At 42.3% G+C, this 23,107-nt stretch overlaps 1 protein-coding gene and 1 long non-coding RNA gene across 2 annotated transcripts; one reads left to right on the top strand and one right to left on the bottom strand.

Moving 5' to 3' along the window:
* Positions 1-1,430: 1,430 nt before the first annotated feature.
* LOC124289627 lies at positions 1,431-2,878 on the top strand. Its single transcript, XR_006901716.1, has 3 exons — positions 1,431-1,475; positions 1,687-1,782; positions 2,856-2,878. It is a non-coding gene; the product is annotated as an uncharacterized LOC124289627 (long non-coding RNA).
* A 1,498-nt stretch (positions 2,879-4,376) lies between these two features.
* On the bottom strand, positions 4,377-17,829 carry LOC124289631 (protocadherin Fat 2-like). The gene is made up of 10 exons (XM_046726236.1): positions 17,734-17,829; positions 17,528-17,541; positions 15,303-15,490; positions 9,570-9,809; positions 8,585-8,847; positions 7,267-7,447; positions 6,301-6,831; positions 5,639-5,752; positions 4,488-4,679; positions 4,377-4,390 (listed from the first exon to the last, which is right to left on the bottom strand). The coding sequence occupies exons 1-10, from the start codon at positions 17,827-17,829 to the stop codon at positions 4,377-4,379; spliced, it is 1,833 nt and encodes a 610-aa protein (XP_046582192.1).
* Between the last annotated feature and the right edge of the window lie 5,278 nt (positions 17,830-23,107).

Here is a 23,107-nt window from a genome sequence, read left to right as displayed (position 1 = left end):
AGTTATTTTAGTGTAGCTGTGTAATTTTCATTAATTCAGTTTTTCATATTTGGTTGTCAAATTGTGCAAGTTGTTAGGAAATCATCTTGGTCACAGATACATAATTTCCTTCAAGTATGTTCCGCATTGTAGTTACATGAGCAACACATATACAACATTGCGTATTCTTTCCAAATAGATCGCAATGTTAAAATTTGCCATAACCATGACACGCATCAATCAAAGTGTGGTCATTCTTGAAATACTGAGTTGAAAATAAAACGGAAATTATGTCTTTGTAGCTGAGATGATTCATGACCCATGTGCAAAATATGAATTCAAGACATTTTTTTAGCTGCACCAAATTAACATGTAAGTCTATGGAAACAATGCATAGTGACGAATACCTATGGCCAGTGACTGTAATTCGATAGATTAGCTTGTTTACTAATCCGGATTTCTGTACGTAAAGTAAAAAATTCATTAAACGTTATTTGACAACAAAATAAATTGGTCTTACCTGACAGGGTCGTGGTACTGCGAGTTTTTCGCAGCCATTTCCATCTTTCTTTTCCAGGTCGCGAATTCTCACTTCCAGTGCTTTGAGGGAAACTGAGGCGGTGATGAAAATGGCGTCTCGCAAAGACTCACGGGAAAAACACTTTGTTGTTTTTCTAAATCTAACATTACAGTTTGACAATATCTTTCCGCGTTATACAACAAAATAAACATACACTATATACATAAAATGTCAGCTGTGTGTTTTTATAATGATTTAGGTAGTCTCGCGTGGACGTGATGCGGTCGCCATTTTTTTATTTGTTTACATTGCCGACATCAAGGGGGCCGTGAAAGGCGGAAATGAGCAGATTGAATGTGAGTACCCAAAGTGACAACAGTGGGCTGTTATGGGCTTAAGGGTCTTTTCATCGCATTATGGGCACTAATTGCTCCTCCTCAGTGTCAAGCATCAACATGTAGGCCTAGAGATAATTAACAGTGAATAACTCTGAAAACATATTCACGTTACTTTAAAAGTCCTGGTCGAGCTTCATGAGAACTTGTGTTAGTGGCAAATAGGTGATTTTTCAAAACCCTGTCAGGAGTAGGCAATATACGAAAATATTTCTACTGGACGTAAAACTTCATCATATAAGTAATTTACGTATTGAGCTCAAAACATGCAAGTGTATTAGACATGCTTATATCATGTTCATTCTTTTCAGTTCTACGTATACTATTCTCATGTATTATAAGTTTACTTAAGTTCATCTATTTTATCATTTTATAACCATTAAAACCATCATACATATACTTTACACTCATAGCTTTGTGTAATTATTTGTGTAGTCAATTATTAAACCTCTTAGCCTTACAATGCATTGACACAAGTCACGCATAACATTTCTAAAAGAATCATTGTTTCAATTATTGGATTTACAGATACGTATTGTGGATCCACTGACTTGTTGGAGATTGACAAGAGGCTTGGCTTGGTAATGATTTATAGTTACGCCATACCATGCTCCTAATTTCATGAAACGAAATCTTAAAACAATTTTTTTTATTCATCAGCATTTAGTCAAAAACAAGTAAACACTAAATAGATACATAGAATAAATTTCTTTATCTTTGTGAAAAATATAATCACTCAAAATGTAACAGTGCGTGGATTCCAGTGTAATTATAAGTTGATATGTTTTTCAGTTCCAAGAAAAAGACACAGTTTTCTGTCTGCACTGACAGTCGTTTGTTTCAAGGAAACAAGGAATCCGTCTGGAATGGACGGCAGTTTCTCATCAGGTTAGTCGTCAAAGATACTTCACTTCATAGGTTTCACTTAACGACTTCAGTTTGATCTGTCCCTTTGCTAGCTATCATATATCAATAATGAATATATTTAATTATTGTATATCAGATATGTAACTGTAAGCGAATAAGTTGTATTACACATCAGAGGATTGCTGTCTGCTCAGTATGCGTGCAACTTCATGATTGTCAGCAAGTTGCCAGGCCTTTACTATGTGACATTGTTAGTGTGTATATGTTAAGATACATTGAGGCAGCTTCAAATGTACACTTCATGTATATGGGCCCATGACCTTTCATACAATAAACATTGAATTTGAATTTGAAATCTGTTTAATAAATACCACAGCAAGTATGTTATGCCTGCACTAGTAGACCTCATTTCATCATATGCATAAAATGTTGTAGTGTTTTGACATATTGATTATTTGGATATTCATACAGAAGTTGTGTTTAAATTAAAGTAAAGGTCATATTAAAAAATAATATTTTATGTTATTATATTGCTGTGAATGTTTCCTTAGAGGGTTGATAAAACTAAGAAATACCCACGATTTTTCATTTATGGGAAATGTTAGGTTTTGTATGCTTTTCTCAGTTGAGTTGGTTATTTCAATTTTATACGAATAAGATCACATATATAACCAGGTGTTACATTCAGTGTTTAAACATGATTCCTATCTATTTAAAATATGTATGTACCGTTTTACCTATGCTTAGATTTCAATTGGTGATTTGGTAGTAGATGTTACCTTGAATATGAGTACAGTAACAGTAGTTATTATTACCACAATTTGCTTCAGAATACTGTGTTGGCTACTATTTTCTGGTACCAATCAATCAAATAAGTGACATGTCCAATGGAAAATACAAAATACATGTATACTACAGATCTTTCCTTTGTGATTGTGAAAAATATCTTTTGGTTACATCTACAAATTAGTCGTTCTAATTTTATAATTTCATTGTCATCAGATGTACCATGTGCATGTTTTTGAATATGTATACATGTGTTACTTTGGCTGTTTTTGTAGTTTTACTAAGCATTGTATGTATTGTATTTGCAGGATGATGAAGAGTCTGTGCGGGACGATGAGGATGGCAACGATGTTGTGCCAGACATCAACCAGGACTCTTCATGTTCACCCACAGATCTTAAGTAGAGCATACACCACCTGTTAGCGGTTGTGGACTGGTTCAAGCCTTGTTTTAATCAACTTGGTTATATTTCCCTTTTCTCTGTGTGGCAAAACAAATGTCTCAACTCAGGCTCTGCTTCATATGTACCAGATCAGAGGATTGCTGTCTGCTCAGTATGAGTGCAACTTCATGATTGTCAGCAAGTTGCCAGGCCTTTACTATGTGACATTGTTAGTGTGTATATGTTAAGATACATTGAGGCAGCTTCAAATGTACACTTCATGTATATGGGCCCATGACCTTTCATACAATAAACATTGAATTTGAATTTGAAATCTGTTTAATAAATACCACAGCAAGTATGTTATGCCTGCACTAGTAGACCTCATTTCATCATATGCATAAAATGTTGTAGTGTTTTGACATATTGATTATTTGGATATTCATACAGAAGTTGTGTTCTCAAATGCTGAAGATTCCCTCTTGATGTGGCTTTTCACATACATGCATGCATGCATGCATGCATGCATGCATGCATACATACATACATACATACATACATACATACATACATACATACATACATACATACATACATACATACATACATACATACATACATACATACATACATACATACATACATACATACATACATACATGGTATGTGAGTGAGTTACAAAGTCACATCGGCAGCCATATAGTGACTATGAAAGTCGTAAATTGCAATTTGTAAATGTGTACATGAAATAAAAACAAACTTATATACTTACCTGTCTTCGAAGGACAGTAAAATAACTAGTCTATCACAAATGCACACTAAAACTGGCATGTAACCATAACCACTTTAACGGTACAGTATAAAAATGGGCTATAGATTGCCAACACCTGAAGGTTGATCAACATACTAGGGACTACGGGAACGTACAGCACTTTTGCTTCCTGCATAGACCCTAGCTGGATTCTGTATATAGAAATTATCTTGCAAATGTAACAGTAAGTAATTATAGTCCCCAATGGAACAGCACAAAGCTAAGTTTGCCATTTCATCTAAGCTGAAACCAACAGAAACCTAGCGGAAACCTACATTACCCAGTATCCAATAGTATATCGCAATAGCGGAAACTAAGTCATTTTGCTATGAATGTTTCAGCGAACTGAAACTAAATGGAAACGCATAATAATAGCTTCAGTTGTAGAAACTTGACGGAAACCTAGATTTGTAAGTTTCAGTTTTGTAAACTATGCGGAAATTCGCATTGTCTGTTTCTGGATACTGAAACCTAGCGGAAACCTACATTACCCAGTATCCATTAGGTTTCCACAAGAACGGAAACTAAGTTATACAACAGAGATGGCGGTAGAGAATGTACATACACAGAGGACATAACGTGAGCAGAAACTAGATAGGATGTGTACAGATTCACTGCTATTGTAAGCTATACGAATCAGAGCCTGCTACCTGTAATGTAATTGTACACACACAGAGGAACACATTTCACAAAGGCCTGCCTCATCAGTATTCCTGCCTGATTCCCTTGTAGCATGGGAAGAGATACCTTTGACTCTAGATTTAAACAGAATAATGTACTGATGAGGGTGGAGGGAGGAGTGTTCCACGTACCAGCCACACTTCTTGGCCATAATGAAAAGAGTTGCCATGACGATGATGACACCTTCTGCAGCACAGGCAATCTTCAGGTAGAGTCCAGTTTTCGAGTCCTCTTGGGAGGCACTGGAGGGCTGGCAAACTGTAATGGATGCATACATTGTAAATTCAGGAAAATCCTTACAATGTACGCTGATGTACACATATACTGTATATACCTACCTACCTACCTACCTACTTGATAACCGACATTGCCTGACACACATATTAGATATGTCATATTAGAATCAACATGTTTGTCACACAAAAGTAAACTTTCTATTGTCAGTTTCGCGATAAGCTACAGTGTGATACCCATTACTTATTTACCAAGGCCACAAGGAGTTGCAAATGCAAAACAGTTTTGACAAAACATAGAGCAAATATGCACTGTGTGATATTGCGTATGCTACAGCGGTGGACGAGCTGTCTAAGGCGCCAGGCTAGTAATCCAGCGAGCTTGGAGGTGCCGGGATCGAGCCCACCTGTGACCGGGTGTAAAAATCCTTGGAGTCAACTTTGTGTGCAGACTCTTTCAGTGTTGTCACAACCCCTAGTGTACAGTACACAACCCTGTGCACTTAAAAGAACCCAGGAATCCGTTGGTATATGACCAGATGGTGGCCACATGTATACGTACAAACACCTAGTAGCGGGTACAGCAACGTGCAGTAACCTTGGACAAAGTACTGTGACTATGCGTCCCAGTCCACACAGCTTTGAATGGGTACTTCGTAAGGATGGAAAAGCCACATTAACTCGGTGCGAAAAGTAAGCAGCAAGAGTTGTATGCTCCGCAGGGAGTTGAGATTGAAAAATACGATGAGCCGTTGTGATGGACATCCAATGATCGAGGGAAAACAAAGCGCCTTTGAGCAGTTGTACTGGATATCGGCACTGTGTGTGTATGTGTGTGTGTGTGTGTGTGTGTGTGTGTGTGTGTGTGTGTGTGTGTGTGTGTGTGTGTGTGTGTGTGTGTGTGTGTGTGTGTGTGTGTGTGTATTGTAAATTCCTGCACGCACGCATGCATCTATTTGTGGTATCACTGCACATTTAGCTCACCTGGTGATCCAAACAAACTGCTGCTGCTGTCTGTTTTCCCGGCAACCATCTGCGGTGTGGACGTCATCGGCAGTGTTGATGGCCAGGAACATCGTCTTCTTCGTAACGGAGGAACTGGTGAAACAAATACCCAACTTCATACATTTATTTTAACTTTGACATTTCTTCTTATTGCAACAGACGATGTTTCATCCATCTGTCACCCGTGAAGATCCCATTCAGTAACTCATGCTTGTAAGGGGGAACTAACGGGATCGGGTGGTCAGACCTGCTCATTTGGTTGACAGATGTCATCGTATCCCAATAGATGGGTGTTCATGCTGTTGATCACTGGGTTGTTTGGTCCAGAGTCTATTATTTACAGCCCGCCGCCATATGGCTGGAATATTGCTGAGTGCGGAGTTAACCAAAAACAAACCTTAGGCTGTGCATTCAAACATATATATATATATATATTTCTCACTCAGAATATATATGGCTAACAACATTTATAAATATATGGCTAACACGCTGATTACTTCAGCTACAACATATATATAAATATATGTCTAAGAACTACTTGCAGCTTTCGGAGGCTGTTTCAGGCTAGTTTCATTTTCTAATTCTAATATATACTTCCCTTTTTCCGTCAGTGTACGCAATCAGCTGTATTATAACTGTACCTGCTGATGACGGGGAGGGTGTGGTCACGTGACATGGGAGGTCTGTAAGTACTACTGTAGCTTCACTGGTGAGGGGAGGATCGCCGTTGTCGTTCGCCGTCACCCTGATTACCGGCGGAATGTCGGGGTTTTTCTGAGGGTCTATTCCTGGTTGAAACTTCAGCTGCCACTTTGCTGACTCCTTCGATAACTGGAAGTACTGACGGTCACCCTTTTCTAAATCTAAAGTAACATCTGATGACTTATCTTGGTCGTAAACATCAAAGTCCACGAACGGTACTGCAACACTCTTGACTGCTTTAACACTGATCGTCTGTACCGATTTGTTAAACACTGGTACGTTATCGTTCGTATTTTTCACAATTATTTTGACGTTTCCACTGATATTGTGCTTTCCATCTGTCGCCATTACAAGAATGGTATAATATTCTGCCCCTCCCGTCTGTGGATCACAGTCTAACTTGCCTGTAGATGTCAGCTCACCCGAGTTGGAGTTGATTGTGAAGAGTCCGGTGATATTGTTGCTGTTATCTGAAATGACGGGTAGGTTTTCAATGTAAAGTGATGCTCACTGAGTTAGACTAGTCTCGACACAACTGCGTCCAGTTAAGATAAAATTGAAAGTCACGAGGCACCCGTTGTTGCTATGTCTAACACACGGTATGGATGTTAAGGTGAAAAAAAACTAATATTGAACAGTCTAAAACATACTGGGTATTTTGAGAATATAAAGGCCTTATAGGACATGTTATCAAAATTTGCCTGAAACAATAGCGTTTGTACTCTATTCCCAGATACCAATTCTCAGATTACTCTAATAATCAGTTACCTGTGAGCCCGCTATACCTTCCAGGGGATTATTACAGAGAATACGGTATTACTGCAACGAGGACGATACCTGGTGATCAAACATTGCTGGTCAAACACACTAACTGACCGGCTTGACATGCATAACGCCGTACCTACCATCTGTTACAGAGGCTATCGTATATGTCACCACTGTCTCCGGGTCCTTATCGTCAGCCACTAAGGTGTTGACCACCGTCCCCGGGGACGTAGATTCTGGTAGCGCCACACTGGGGAAGTTGTGGTTGATGTCGGGGACGGGGGACTTCCACTGTGGCGTGTACTCATTCAGATGTGTGAACTGTCGATACAATGGATACTACTGAGTGATATGAGTGAATGCTGTTGTATTCTACTGGCAATCTTTAAACAACGTAGTAGAGCTCAATGAATGTGTGTGTGTGTGTGTGTGTGTGTGTGTGTGTGTGTGTGTGTGTGTGTGTGTGTGTGTGTGTGCGCGTGTGTGTGTGTGTGTGTGTGTGTGTGTGTGTGTGTGTGTGTGTGTGTGTGTGTGTGTGTGTGTGTTGGAGTTTCATCCTCGCAGTACAACCGGGCGAATATTCTCAGAGACACTACAAAGGACAAGCGGCGAAATCAGACTGACACTTGGGCAACAGATGTGCTAAACATGCTAGTCAGTGGTCGTGCCTCCTTGTCCTGGCATCCATCTGCTGGTCTGTCAGTGCTCTTCCCGTTGTCTGCCGGCTCCCATATCCTGCCTACTTTTAAAGGTAGATGCACGACTAACAATCTGCTATGGACACAATGTGCCTAGATAGTCACGTGTCTGACGATCTTGGGATATATCTGACGAGGAATGTCCGGGTGTATAAAGATGGGTGAGAGTGTGTCCAGGTATATAAAGATGGGTGAGAGTGTGTCCAGGAGTATAAAGATGGGTAAGAGTGTGTCCAGGTATATAAAGATGGGTGAGAGTGTGTCCAGGTGTATAAAGATGGGTGAGAGTGTGTCCAGGTGTATAAAGATGGGTGAGAGTGTGTCCAGGTGTATAAAGATGGGTGAGAGTGTGTCCAGGTGTATAAGAGCGGGTATGAGTGTCCATCTGTATCAGAGTGTATGTGAAGGTCCAGATGTACGTGAGTGTATGTGAATGCAGTGTATGAGAGACGGCGTCAGTGTCCTGGTGTATGAGAGTGGAGCGTCCAGGTGTGCGCGAGAGAGCGAGAATGTGCAGGTGTAACATAGAGGATGTGAATGTCAAGGTGTACCAGAGACTCGAGACCTACACACACCTACAAACACACTTTGTTAGTCCAGACGGTACATTTCTCGCGGCATTTATCGGAATTAACAAATGATGAATGCAGTAATGTTACCTTGAACGCAATAATTAGTATCTCAAGTTAATCGCAGGGCTTACCGATGAACGGGATTATAACTGTTCGGCTTTCTCATCTAAGATAGTACCAAAACTTACGTTGACGACAACAACAGCTGTACCGGTGTTTGCTCGGCCTTGTTTGGGCGTGTCTACTGCCAGGATGGTGAGGATGTACACACTGCTCTCCTTCCCGGACGATTCCCTCCGGAGAGTATCCACATCAGCAAACAGGTCGAATGCTTTAAGTCTGAACCGTTTCCGATGATCTTTGCTTTGTGACCTTGGAACTATCCGCAGTGAAAACTGTCCATTGCTTCCATCATCGTCATCCGTGCAAGGGATATTTATAACGGAGGCATCTGCAAGTAAAACCACACGTTGTCCTTCATACACCGAAAATAATGTAAACAGGTTCATACAGTCCAAGGATATCCAGGCATGAATACCATTACTAACAAGCTTAGGCTCGACGTATAGACGAACAGAGGGCCTTAAGGAAACCATTTAAGTGACATTTCAAAGTTCAGACTATGTACCTCACTTGTCTAACGGATACGCGGCTAGTTCTACACGTGCAGTGCATCCATGGATGAAGTAGACAACGTGTTCATTCGTGCACTGCAAGGACAGACGGTTCTCTCCCATTATGACTACGCCCAAGTATGACTACATGCCAACTTGACTACAATAGAAATACACCCGTCTGCAGAACCTGAAGACCCAGCTGCAGAACAACCAGAAGTGACCACTGGAGTTCCTAGATGCTGCAGGAAGGCTGCTCAAGTTGGACTGAATATTTCTGTGTTACTTGTGAATTAAAACACTGATAATGAATGAGTTACTCATCTAATGCGAATCATGCTATGTTTAGTATACACGTGATATTGCAGTACAAATCAGTAATTGGAGGAGTAGTCGTACTGGGGAGTAGTCATAATGGGAAGACACCGGACAGACATCATTGGTCCTATCCTGGCAATCAACAGCTCACATCCTCTCGACTTGTCGTGTTATTTTCCCTATGGCTTCAATCAATATGCATGTTCGGGGGTCTATACGTGGATGTACATACGGTACCCACCACTACTGGTAGTCCTGTTGATTATCTTGGAGAAGAAACCAGACGCACAGGTCGGCACGTTGTCGTTGATGTCCGTCACGATGATTGTCAGGGAGAAGGTCGATTTGTGGTGAGCTGCATCCTCCACACCCAGGGTCAGTTTGTCCAGCTTCTTCCGGCCGTTCGGCCCATCGCGGTCGATCCGGCGTTCAACTCTCATCAGCCCCGTATGAAGGACGCTTAGATATTTACTGTCATCACCTGTTGAATTGAGAGTGCAATGTTCAAAATCAAAATCATACGTTATTGTCGCTATTGTGTTGCTTATAGAACCTCTAGACTTTCTCTGAGAGCAGAGATATTGAAGATCCCAATAAAACACCAATGTCGTGGCGAATATCATGTGGTGTGATAAGGCTCGGTGACTTGTCGTCGTGTCCCTGTGAGACAGATAGTGACTAACACTGCTAATCACAGACAATTTATGAATGGTATTTTCGTTGTGGTAGTTCCACTTGCAAAATGCTGCTTGACTGATATGTCGTTTTTGCGGAACATTGTCAGTGGTTTCGTTCCATTTACTGCATTTTAACCATTAGGCTACTCCCACCCCAATGAATGAATGAATAACAGCATGCTCAACTGCAAAATCTACCTAACACCAAGGACGGTATACCAAGATACCTATGATGGGTAAGCCAATCTACTGAGAATAGTTTGCCCATATACGAAGGTCAGTATATCCTGGTGGAAGACTACACTCTGAACACACAGCGGTATGTTGGGTGTTTACCCCCAGTCAGTATACACGAGCCGCTCTAAAAGTAACCCGATACTGTAACTCTAGATGCAGTTTCTACCTCTATTGTGTTCCAACATTTTACTCAGGTAACCATGTGTTATAGGTTAATGTACTTTACATAGGTTCTATAGTGTTCCGAACATATACGTCGCCGTCCATATGTATCATCTTCGGTTGTCAAGGTCAGCAGAGTTACGCGCCTAAAGCGTCCGGCTACCTTATTGTCGCGGGATCGATTCTTATATTGGCTCTGATTCCTTTTTCTTTACTAACGTAGCCCTGCTCGCAAATATAATCACCTACCTGTCCTTCTTTTGGATTTTTCAGAAGGTTGGATAAAACTAACATTTCTCACTCAGTGCAGCAAATCACAAACTACCGGGCAAAACTAGTTATCACCGACTTCGCCTGACCAATAATAGAAACAAAGGAACAATTATAATTACTTTACAAAGAAAAATCAGTTTCCAATAATATGACTGACATTTCATTGTAATGCTGGTCTTGTATTTGCCGCAGTTCATCAAAAAAGAGTCAAGCGGTCAAACTTAAAAAAAAAAAATACACAAAATACACAAATACATTCAAAAAGCGCAGAGTCACACAATAAGACAGGAGTCAATGGACGCGTCATCAGTAACGAGTGTGACCACACTGGGCAGCCATACACGCCATCATACACAGTCGGCAAGAATCCTGAGAGAGTCTGTCCAAATTCCTGCCGGTTCGCTGGAGGTGGTGAACGCTGTCTCAGCTGACGATCAAGTTGATCCTCCAGATCTGGGGGACGCACAGGCCAATACGTAGACGTTAACGTTGCGCAGGTATTCTCGAATAATTCTGACGGTATGAGGCCTTGCGTTGTATCCTTGTATCGCTGGGCATTCAGATTTCCTCGGATGATAACCAGTCTCGTACAGTGGTCACAAATACCGCCCAATACCAAGACGCCTCCCCTTGAGCGCAGTTTGGCACAAGTCGCTCTCCTTTACGTCGAAAAACTCGAACTCTGCCATCGTTTCTGAACGGACTGAAACGACTTTCATCTGTAAAGAGCACTCTCTCCTAGACGCTGTCGCTGCCACCGACGTACAGTTCGTGCCCATTGCAGTCTGCAGTCGTATGTGTTCGAAGGACTGGTTGTCTGCTGATGACGTGTCTTGGTGCTGTCGCCGCCGTTGACGTCGCCGTCACAAATCTGTTCCGTAGGTGAATCTGACGGATGTATCGGTCTTCGGCCGGTGTCGTGACTCTTGATCTTCCCGATCTTGGGCGGATTTGGGTCTGGCCTTCTTGCTGGTAGCGGTTTATCAGTTTCCTGATGGTAGCCTGCTGCAGTTGAAGGTTCTTACCAGCTGACTTTGTGAAGCCCCCATATTGCCCATACCGATCGCCCTGTCTCGTTGTTTGCGTCTTGGCATATTCGTTGTGTTTTGTGGTCACTGCATGCTTGTTCTTTCCAACATCGGTACTGTGCCATAAACATCGGTACTGTGTAATGTCCCACAATTGTGTTTTGCACGGCTTGAAAAATGAAGGATTCGTAGAGTTGGTTGTTATCGGGACCCTGTTGCGTGTTGGCGAATGTTTTCAGCTTGGGTTCAAGCCTCTACCAGCGTTTTTGTTTTTTATACAATTACTTTCAAAGCGATAACTTTATTTTGCCCGGTAGTTTATAACTGATGAAGCTGAATCCAGGAATGGTATATATTTATTATTTAATACTGCTAAAGAACATCACTTTTTGTTTTTCAAGCCAAATGCCAGAATAAGGATCGTTAAATATCTTTTTAAATATTTTTCAAATTCATTGTTCATAATTCAACCGATATTGTTGTAACTTACAAAAACCGGTAAGGTTTGTGAGACGTACTAAAACAGCTAAGGGACACGTTATATTGGGCACCTAGGGAATAAGTAGCTTGATAACTCGTCTAGCGGGAAACTGGGGGACATGTTACATTGGGCATCCAGGGAATAAGTAGCTTGATAACTCGTCTAGCGGGAAACTGGGTGACACGTTACATTGGGCATCCAGGGAATAAGTAGCTTGATAACTCGTCTAGCGGGAAACTGGGTGACACGTTACATTGGGCATCTAGGGAATAAGTAGCTTGATAACTCGTCTAGCGGGAAACTGGCGACACGTTACATTCGACAACAGGGTCATCAGTAGCTAAATGGTCAGTTACAGTAGACAACAGGGTCATCAGTAGCTAAATGGTCAGTTACAGTAGACAACAGGGTCATCAGTAGCTAAATGATCCGTTGTTGTAGACAACAGGGTCATCAGTATCTAAATGGTCAGTTACAGTAGACAACAGGGTCATCAGTAGCTAACGGGTCAGTTACAGTAGACAACAGGGTCATCAGTAGCTAAATGGTCAGTTACAGTAGACAACAGGGTCATCAGTAGCTAAATGGTCAGTTACATTAGACAGCAGGGTCATCAGTAGCCCAACGGGTCAGTTACAGTAGACAGCAGGGTCATATGTAGCTAACGGGTATGTTATAGTAGACAACAGGGTCATCAGTAGCTAAAGGATATGTTAAAGTAGACAGCAGGGTCATCAGTAGCTAACGGGTATGTTATAGTAGACAGCAGGGTCATCAGTAGCTAACGGGTATGTTATAGTAGACAACAGAGTCATCAGTAGCTAACGGGTATGTTATAGTGGACAGCAAGGTCATCAGTAGCTAACGGGTATGTTATAGTAGACAGCAAGGTCATCAGTAGCTAACGGGTATGTTATAGTAGACAGCAAGGTCATCAGTAGCTAACGGGTATGTTATAGTAGACAGCAAGGTCATCAGTAGCTAACGGGTATGTTATAGTAGACAGCAGGGTCATCAGTAGCTAACGGGTATGTTATAGTAGACAGCATAGTCATCAGTAGCTAACGGGTATGTTATAGTAGACAGCATGGTCATCAGTAGCTAACGGGTATGTTATAGTAGACAGCAAGGTCATCAGTAGCTGCATGATCTGTTTTAGGAGACAGAAGGGTCATCAGTAGCTAACGGGTATGTTATAGTAGACAGCAAGGTCATCAGTAGCTGCATGATCTGTTTTAGGAGACAGAAGGGTCATCAGTAGCTAACGGGTATGTTATAGTAGACAGCAGGGTCATCAGTAGCTAAATGGTCAGTTACAGTAGACAACAGGGTCATCAGTAGCTAAATGGTCAGTTACAGTAGACAACAGGGTCATCAGTAGCTAAATGATCCGTTGTTGTAGACAACAGGGTCATCAGTATCTAAATGGTCAGTTACAGTAGACAACAGGGTCATCAGTAGCTAACGGGTCAGTTACAGTAGACAACAGGGTCATCAGTAGCTAAATGGTCAGTTACAGTAGACAACAGGGTCATCAGTAGCCAAATGGTCAGTTATAGTAGACAGCAGGGTCATCAGTAGCTAACGGGTATGTTATAGTAGACAGCAGGGTCATCAGTAGCTAACGGGTATGTTATAGTAGACAGCAGGGTCATCAGTAGCTAACAGGTATGTTATAGTAGACAGCAGGGTCATCAGTAGCTAACGGTAGCTGTTATAGTAGACAGCAAGGTCATCAGTAGCTAACGGGTATGTTATAGTAGACAGCAGGGTCATCAGTAGCTAACGGGTATGTTATAGTAGACAGCAGGGTCATCAGTAGCTAACGGGTATGTTATAGTAGACAGCAAGGTCATCAGTAGCTAACGGGTATGTTATAGTAGACAGCAGGGTCATCAGTAGCTAACGGGTATGTTATAGTAGACAGCAGGGTCATCAGTAGCTAACGGGTATGTTATAGTAGACAGCAGGGTCATCAGTAGCTAACGGGTATGTTATAGTAGACAGCAGGGTCATCAGTAGCTAACGGGTATGTTATAGTAGACAGCAGGGTCATCAGTAGCTAACGGGTATGTTATAGTAGACAGCAGGGTCATCAGTAGCTAAATGGTCTGTTACAGAAGACAGAAGGGTCATCAGTAGCTAACGGGTATGTTATAGTAGACAGCAGGGTCATCAGTAGCTAACAGGTATGTTGTAGTGGACAGCAGGGTCATCAGTAGCTAACGCGTATGTTATAGTAGACAGGAGGGTCATCAGTAGCTAACAGGTATGTTATAGTGGACAGCAGGGTCATCAGTAGCTAACGGGTATGTTATAGTAGACAGCAAGGTCATCAGTAGCTAACGGGTATGTTATAGTAGACAGCAAGGTCATCAGTAGCTAACGGGTATGTTATAGTAGACAGCAAGGTCATCAGTAGCTGCATGATCTGTTTTAGGAGACAGAAGGGTCATCAGTAGCTAACGGGTATGTTATAGTAGACAGCAGGGTCATCAGTAGCTAACGGGTATGTTATAGTAGACAGCAAGGTCATCAGTAGCTAACGGGTATGTTATAGTAGACAGCAAGGTCATCAGTAGCTGACGGGTATGTTATAGTAGACAGCAAGGTCATCAGTAGCTAACGGGTATGTTATAGTAGACAGCAAGGTCATCAGTAGCTGCATGATCTGTTTTAGGAGACAGAAGGGTCATCAGTAGCTAACGGGTATGTTATAGTAGACAGCAAGGTCATCAGTAGCTGCATGATCTGTTTTAGGAGACAGAAGGGTCATCAGTAGCTAACGGGTATGTTATAGTAGACAGCAAGGTCATCAGTAGCTAACTGGTATGTTTTAGTAGACAGCAGGGTCATCAGTAGCTAACGGGTATGTTATAGTAGACAGCAAGGTCATCAGTAGCTGCAGGATCTGTTTTAGGAGACAGCAGGGTCATCAGTAGCTAACTGATACCTTATAGTGGGCAGTAGGGTCATCAAAAGCTAAGTGACTTAGTATATATGCTAATGGCTTTTAGAGCATTTGCAATTATTTAAGGACATGACATGAACAAAACAAGTTTAATTTGTCATCCAATCAGGGATGAAACCACAGTGTATGTTCCTTTATATATCACCTTCTAGACTGTAAGTCAGATTATCGTTGGCGTCCCTGTCCGTGGCAGTGAACACTCCACCTATGATGAAGCCCACCGGAAGTTCCTCCGGTATATGGACGCTTTCCCCAAGGACGACATCCGGGGTCTCGTCATTCACATCCTCGATCAGTAAAGTCAAGGTCAAGTTGACGTCCAGTTCTACTGCCCTGAAAGAGAAACAACAACAACAAATACTTTAATACTATTTGACTAGGATCAATGTAGATCTGCCAACATAACGGGGAATATATACTCTCCCCAAAAAAGAAACGCATAACGAAAATAGCAATGAATTAAAACGTGATTCATTTTACAAAAGGTTTTGCTCTGTTTATGAGTCCTATGGTGTTTATGTTTTGAAACATCACAACAAAACGCACCATCCGTAAAATACCCGTATTTAACAGCATGATTTTCAATTTCGGCGTGTAGTGTCACAGAATACACAATTCACATGCAATGCACGTGAAAGTTGGGGATCAGATAGTCTCAATGATGGCTATAAAAGGTTGATCGCTGTCTGTCGATTATTCACTGTATTTGGAATATTGTTGACGAACGCAAAATGCCACGTCTAAGTGAAGCCAACCGTCATATCGCCATTGGTTTGCTTGAAGCTGGTCAGTCTCAACGTGCAGTTGCCCGACGCATGAATGTTCACCAAAGCACAATTTCACGGCTCTGGGAGAGATATCGCCGGCAGAATGCGGTAGCAGATGCCCCTCGTAGTGGGCGACCTCGAGCGACCACTGCGGCGCAGGATCGCTACATCCGGGTACATCACCTGCGTCATCGAACAGCTACGGCGACCAGTACCGCTCGACAAATACCCGGATTGAGGAGGCTTTCTGCACAGGAAAAGGTTGAGAGAGGCTGGTTTACGCGCCAGAAGACCTTATTTTGGCCCTATGCTTCGACAACAACATCGTCGACATCAAGTTCAATGGTGCACCAACGTTCAGGCCTGGAACCTACCGAATTGGCGTAGAATCTGGTTCAGTGATGAATCACGATTTGTATTGGAACGACGCGATGGAAGAATGCGGGTGTACAGACGTCGACGTGAACGTTTCGCCGACGCTTGCGTTCCCCAGGTGGACAGATATGGCCGGGACAGTGTTATGATGTGGGGAGCGATCACCTGCCGTAGGAGAAGTTATTTGGTGATGATCCAGGGCAACCTGACAGCTCAACGGTACTGTGACGAAATCCTACGCCCACACCTCCTTCCAATCATTGATCGCCAGAGGGAGTTGTTTCAACAGGACAATGCCAGGCCCCACACAGCACGTCACACTAGAGACTTTCTCCAGAACCACAACATCAATGTGCTCCCCTGGCCCTCAAGATCACCGGACTTAAACCCGATCGAACATCTGTGGGATGCCCTGGACAGACGAGTGCGACGCCGTAACCCTCAGCCCCAGACACTTCAGCAACTCGCACAGGCACTACAGGCAGAGTGGGCTGCGATTGGGCAACACGAGATTCTGAGACTTATTCGTTTGATGCCGAGGCGATGCCGTGCAGTTCTGGATGCCCACGGTGGTCACACGAGGTATTGACTTCAGCGCCACCACACGTCTCCATGTGACAATCAAACTGACTTTCCTCGAGTTGGTGCCAAAGACGGTTAAGTCTGCATTCCCAGTGTGCAATTTCGCTATATTTCATTGACTCATAAAGCCTACAAGATGTTTCAAAATAAACATAAAAATACAGTTGAAATTCCTATATGCATTTCTCTTTGGGGAGAGTATAGATATACGGGGGTAAAGGTTTTGTGTCAGGGCTACTTAGGTGTCAGTAACATTCTCTTGGGACTATTTAGTGAGTGTTGCTAACTGGTGACCTGCTGTTGGGACTATTTAGTGAGTGTTGCTAACTGGTGACCTGCTGTTGGGACTATTTAGTGAGTGTTGCTAACTGGTGACCTGCTGTTGGGACTATTTAGTGAGTGTTGCTAACTGGTGACCTGCTGTTGGGACTATTTAGTGAGTGTTGCTAACTGGTGGCCTGCTGTTGGTACAATGTAGTGATCGTGACTGTTAACACCCGTTTACAGTGGCGTGCCATGTTATCTGGTGTCACTACTGGTATATCGGCGCGTTTACATCTCCACCCTTTCAAACCCCTGTTTCACAGAAAATACGATGACACCTTCACCATCCCAGACAAAACAAAACCAGACCCCGAAGCCCTACTGGACCACCTCAGCCTAAACCACCACAGAATCAAATTCACTTTTGAAACAGAAAACCACCACCAATTAGCCTTCCTCGATGTACAACTCGACAACAGTCAAGACAACATCCACACCTCCGTCTACCGCAAACCTACTCACACGGACCAGTTTATTCACTACCTGTCACCACCCTCAGATCAAACAAGCTACCATTGCCACCCTCACCTGACGAGCCATTGCCATCTGCAGTCGGACAGCCTCAGCAAAGACATCCATCACCTCAAACACACCTTTATCGCCCTCAAGATAGACCCTAAACATTTGGTTTCTAGCAAAACGACCCTGCCCCAAGCCCAAACCAACCCCAACACGCATCCTCGTCAGCAGACAAAGGTCGAACCAGTCACCAGATCAGCAGACTGCTCACTAGAACTGCCAAAATAGACGTTACTTTCACTTCAGCTCGAACACGAGATGTTACAAACCAATGGTAAAATGTCCTACCCAGCCCATCCCAAACCCCAGATGATGTGCCTCTTCAGAACACCTCATAATAAATCCCGACAACCATATTTCCTGGCACCAACCAAGATTCTCCATACCAACACTGGAAGAGAAAACTTCAGGAAAGCATCGAAGGCATCTACCTTCCCAGTGTTTATTACCCACTTCACACGAGTGTCGTATCGCGTTGACCTGTGTCGTAACGACTTGACCTGAGATTCTAACGATTTGATTGGATAACCGATGACCTCTCAATTAGGTCACATTCTGACGTAACTATTTTTTCATTCATAACAAACACGTGAATTCATTCATTCTACAACTTAAATGCATTGTGGGAATGTCAACATTGCGAACGTTTGCCGTGTCGCTGTTTAATTGTGAGTCGAACTGAGACTTTATATCAGTCGAAAAACATCAACGCAATGTTTCCACCAGTGATCTTAGCCGAATGAAGCAACTGCAAACCAAGAAACGGGGTGCTACGGAGTAGTTTACTGTAGGAGGCTGTACGAGGCGATGACAACTGACATGCATCGTGACGTCCGTTACCACAGCTGTGACGTCATTACAGTGTGACGTCATGCAAATAATGTACTACAGTACAAAACTCTTCCGCAACCTCTTTATGAAACCGGTTTCGGTTTGAAACCATAAAAATAACAAAAAACTACGCTATTTTGTCAATTTAATGCATGTGGGTAATAAATAAATACCATACTCGGTCTCATTACATACGAATTATACGAAACTCGTGACCTTCCTATGGTACACCTTCGAGTGTAGTATTCTCTATGTACTCCATTGTGCTATAATCACTGGCTTCGTCTTACATTGTTATACCGTTAATCGCTTTGGCTTCGTCTTTACTTTAATATCTTATTAAATAATTTACTCATCTCTATATTGTTATATCTATGATATAGTTAGCTTCCTACATTAACACCCACCCACCTACATCTTCTAGGCTCTGGCATTATGGTGTTATGTACGTACATTCTCCCACCTTGCCTTGCGTAAAGATGTTCTCCCTCTCTCCCCCTCTCTCTCTCTCTCTCTCTCCTCTCCCTCTCTCTCTCTCCCCCCTCTCTCTTTCTCTCTCTCTCTCTCCCCTCCTCTCTCCCCCTCTCTCTCTCCTCTCTCTCTCTCTCTCTCCCTCTCTCTCTCTCCACTCTCTCTCTCCCCTCTCTCTCTCCTCTCCCTCCCTCTCTCTCTCTCTCTCTCTCCCCTCTCCCTCTCTCTCTCTCCTCAGACTCTCACTACATATATACACACAGAGACACACACACACACAAGACACACACACACACAGACACAGACACACACACACAGACACACACACACACACACAGAGACACACAGAGACACACACACACAGAGAGACACACATACACACAGAGACACACAGACACACAGACACACACACTACAGACACACAGGACACACACACACACACACACACACACACACACACACACACACAGACACACACACACACACACACACACACACAGACACACACACACAGAGAAAGACACACACAGACACACACACACAGACACACACACACACAGACACACACACAGACACACACGCAGACACACACACAGACACACGCACAGACAGAGACACACACACAGACACACACACACACACAGACACACATACACACAGACACACACACACAGACACACACACACAGAGACACACAGAGACACACACACAGAGACACACAGAGACACACACACACAGACAGACACACACACACACACACACACGCACACACACAGACACACACACACACACACACACACACACACACAGGAGTAGGGTATATATTCACCCTGTGCACCGAATCAGCATTCAGATGGTTAAGGAGCAATACTTTCTGTCTCCCTTGACTCATTGTGTTTTGTGACCTTTGCACAATATACCGCTCTTCCATTGGACGAACGAGTGACTGTTACTTGCCAGAACACCTTCACACAGAGGAGCGGTAGATTCTCCAAATCCAAGTCTTGACGGATAACTTGCACACCCTCTCTCAACAATCTATTCGAGGGGGAAAAACCTAACAAATGCAAATCTAGCTTTCCAAACATTCCACAAAATTCTACGAAAATAGTTCTGTCGCGTTGGCTTGTCACGCCGAAGACCCGGGTTCGATCCCCCACATGGGTACAATGTGTGAAGCCCACTTCTCTTGTTCTCCGTCGTGATATTGCTGGAATATTGCTAACAGCGGCGTTAAACCATACTCACTCACCCTATTTACAGTCTCCAACAGTCACTAACTGGCCCTGTGCTTCGTGTAAATGAGCGGTAACTATAACTCTCTTAAAGATCGTTTTTAATAACCTTTTCCTATTTCAAGACGTTTTGGTTTTCAAGTCCATTTGTTTCAACTTAATTATAACAATTTAATGCAGACTAATTTGATCATACATGCACATGTCTTCGCTTGTTTTCAAGTCTCATTGTCCTGTGATATACCTAGCTATATGGCTGTTGTACGACCTACCTAGTTGTAACTTTACATGCATTCATTGCAATATGAAACCTAATTGATGTGAGGGCCAAACTGTATAGACATCGCTATTTCGAACCACTGAACACTTGACATGCCTTTGTGTGTTGGGCAGGGTAGACTGGTGAGACCATGACTGTTTGGCTGTTTGACTGTTTGACTGTTTGACTGTTTGACTGTTTGGCTGTTTGACTGTTTGGCTGTTTGACTGTTTGGCTGTTTGACTGTTTGACTGTTTGGCTGTTTGACTGTTTGACTGTTTGACTGTTTGGCTGTTTGACTGTTTGGCTGTTTGACTGTTTGACTGTTTGGCTGTTTGACTGTTTGGCTGTTTGACTGTTTGACTGTTTGGCTGTTTGGCTGTTTGACTGTTTGGCTGTTTGGCTGTTTGACTGTTTGGCTGTTTGGCTGTTTGACTGTTTGACTGTTTGGCTGTTTGGCTGTTTGACTGTTTGACTGTTTGACTGTTTGGCTGTTTGGCTGTTTGACTGTTTGGCTGTTTGACTGTTTGACTGTTTGACTGTTTGGCTGTTTGGCTGTTTGTCATAGATATGATTATGCAGACAGTCTTCTGATTATGAAAAGCGTTTTATTTATTTGCACGACACTCAACAACATTCTACTCGCGGCCCAGTTCTAATATTTTACACCATCACATTTTTTGAATACCTGAAATGTAGGAAGAAAATCCTTTCTGTTTCAAAGTCCAGCTGGGATGATGTAACCAGTTCATTTCCATTCAGCTCGAAGAAGGGTGTGTTTGTTGCCAAGACAGTGTCGGACATAGGTGTGATTACGATTTTATATACAACCGTCCCGATGCTGACGTCTTCTTTGACAGTCGCGGTCGACGACCCGTTACGGCTGGGGGCTGAGAAGACCGTCTCATCCGCTGTTGAAAGAAACTGTCAATTGTTAAAGGAGAATACGAACGAAAACAAAACTTTTGATATATTGTAAAGGATGTTCTAAAAGTCTCATTCCGTAATTAAAATTGAACAAAAAGTTTGTAAAATAGCAATAAAAACACAAAAACGTACTCGTATTTCCGCCTATTACGGAAACACCCGACAGTTAATGAGCCGAGGGGGTATCACGTGACATGACGTCATAAGTGCCTATTGCTGATGGCTTCCTCTTTGATTTTACCTCACAACTTAACAGTGTCCGTGGATTCTGAAGCAGTAAAAGATGTTCCTGATGTCATTTCTGAAATGGATGTTAGACCGTATCAATACGATCCGGTTTTACATCTTGCAAGACAATCTTCCAGTGAAGATGAAGAAGAAGAATCAAGCGAAACGGAGGCACCGCTTGAAGTCAAAATAAATTTAAAAATAGACCATATAATTTAACACGATTACTATTTGTCAGCAAAATGTCATACAGTTCCAGCCAGTAAACTCACCCCTATAAATATATGACCAGTCACTAAGAATTATAAAAATAAATAAATGTGATTACAGTTCATTTTGTGTCAAATGGGTGACTGTAGGATGTCTGGGATATACATACAAAATAATTATGCTTCAGACGAGGGAAAATAAAAATTATCTGCTTAAAAAATTACACTGGAATTATTTTGTTGAAAAAAATTAGGATCCTAGTCCTCATTAATAACGCATCAAGTCTCTATACAACATCCCAGCCTGGTCGAGCAGAGAACGTATGTTTCCCCATTGTTTGGTTATGGAAATAGTTATGGTTCTTGGTCATAGCCTTAGAATGACATCCTTTCAGCCAATGAGAATACAGAACAACTTTCACGGCACACACTACTGACAAATAGCGAGTCTGATGCCGATGTGCGTAATTGGACAAAATGGAAAACAATGAAAAGCAACAAGTACTTCATGATTTGACGTTGTATTCGGCAATGTTTCAAGTTGACTGCATCATTTAGGGCTCCAAACCGAAAAGAACGTTATAGCGAAACATTTTCAAGCTCATGTGAAATCTCTTACTGATTTTGATAAAATATATCTCATGTGTACCAGTCGAACTGCCCCAGATACAAAATGCCCCAGCAAATTTGGTCATTCATTCTAATTTGTTCAAATTTATGTACAATGATTGAATATATGCCGTATATGCACAGTTTTTGTCAACTTATTATGATATTATGTTCTTCATATAAAAGATATTAGGAAGTAATATTTCTGATGAATGTTTCATCAGTAAACTCATAACTATGTATATACTTATATATGAAGAACGTAATATCAAAGTTGACAAAACTATGCATTTATGGCCTATATTTATTCATTTTAAATAAATTTATGCATTTGGACTACCCCACTGGGGCAATTTGACCAAATTTGCTGGGTCATTTTATAGCGGGGGCAATTCGACTGGCAATCGGACTTGCTTTAATTTATGTTAAAAATACCACTGGCAGTAAGTTGTTACAGGGAATGATGGAGTATAATTAATGAATCTCGTGGGTACTTTTTCATTCTTCAGCCCAGCTTGGGGATTTCCATATCCCATGCGTGCATGTCTCTTTCATATGCATCCGACTCATTTCACTTGGAAAACGGGAGAAATGGTGGTTCTTTCCCATGTTCG

This window comes from Haliotis rubra, unplaced genomic scaffold (assembly GCF_003918875.1).
Source record: "Haliotis rubra isolate DU_JTF1 unplaced genomic scaffold, ASM391887v1 Scf445, whole genome shotgun sequence".
NCBI classification, from domain to species: Eukaryota; Metazoa; Mollusca; class Gastropoda; order Lepetellida; family Haliotidae; genus Haliotis; species Haliotis rubra.
This window is presented reverse-complemented; position numbering and strand designations above follow the sequence as displayed.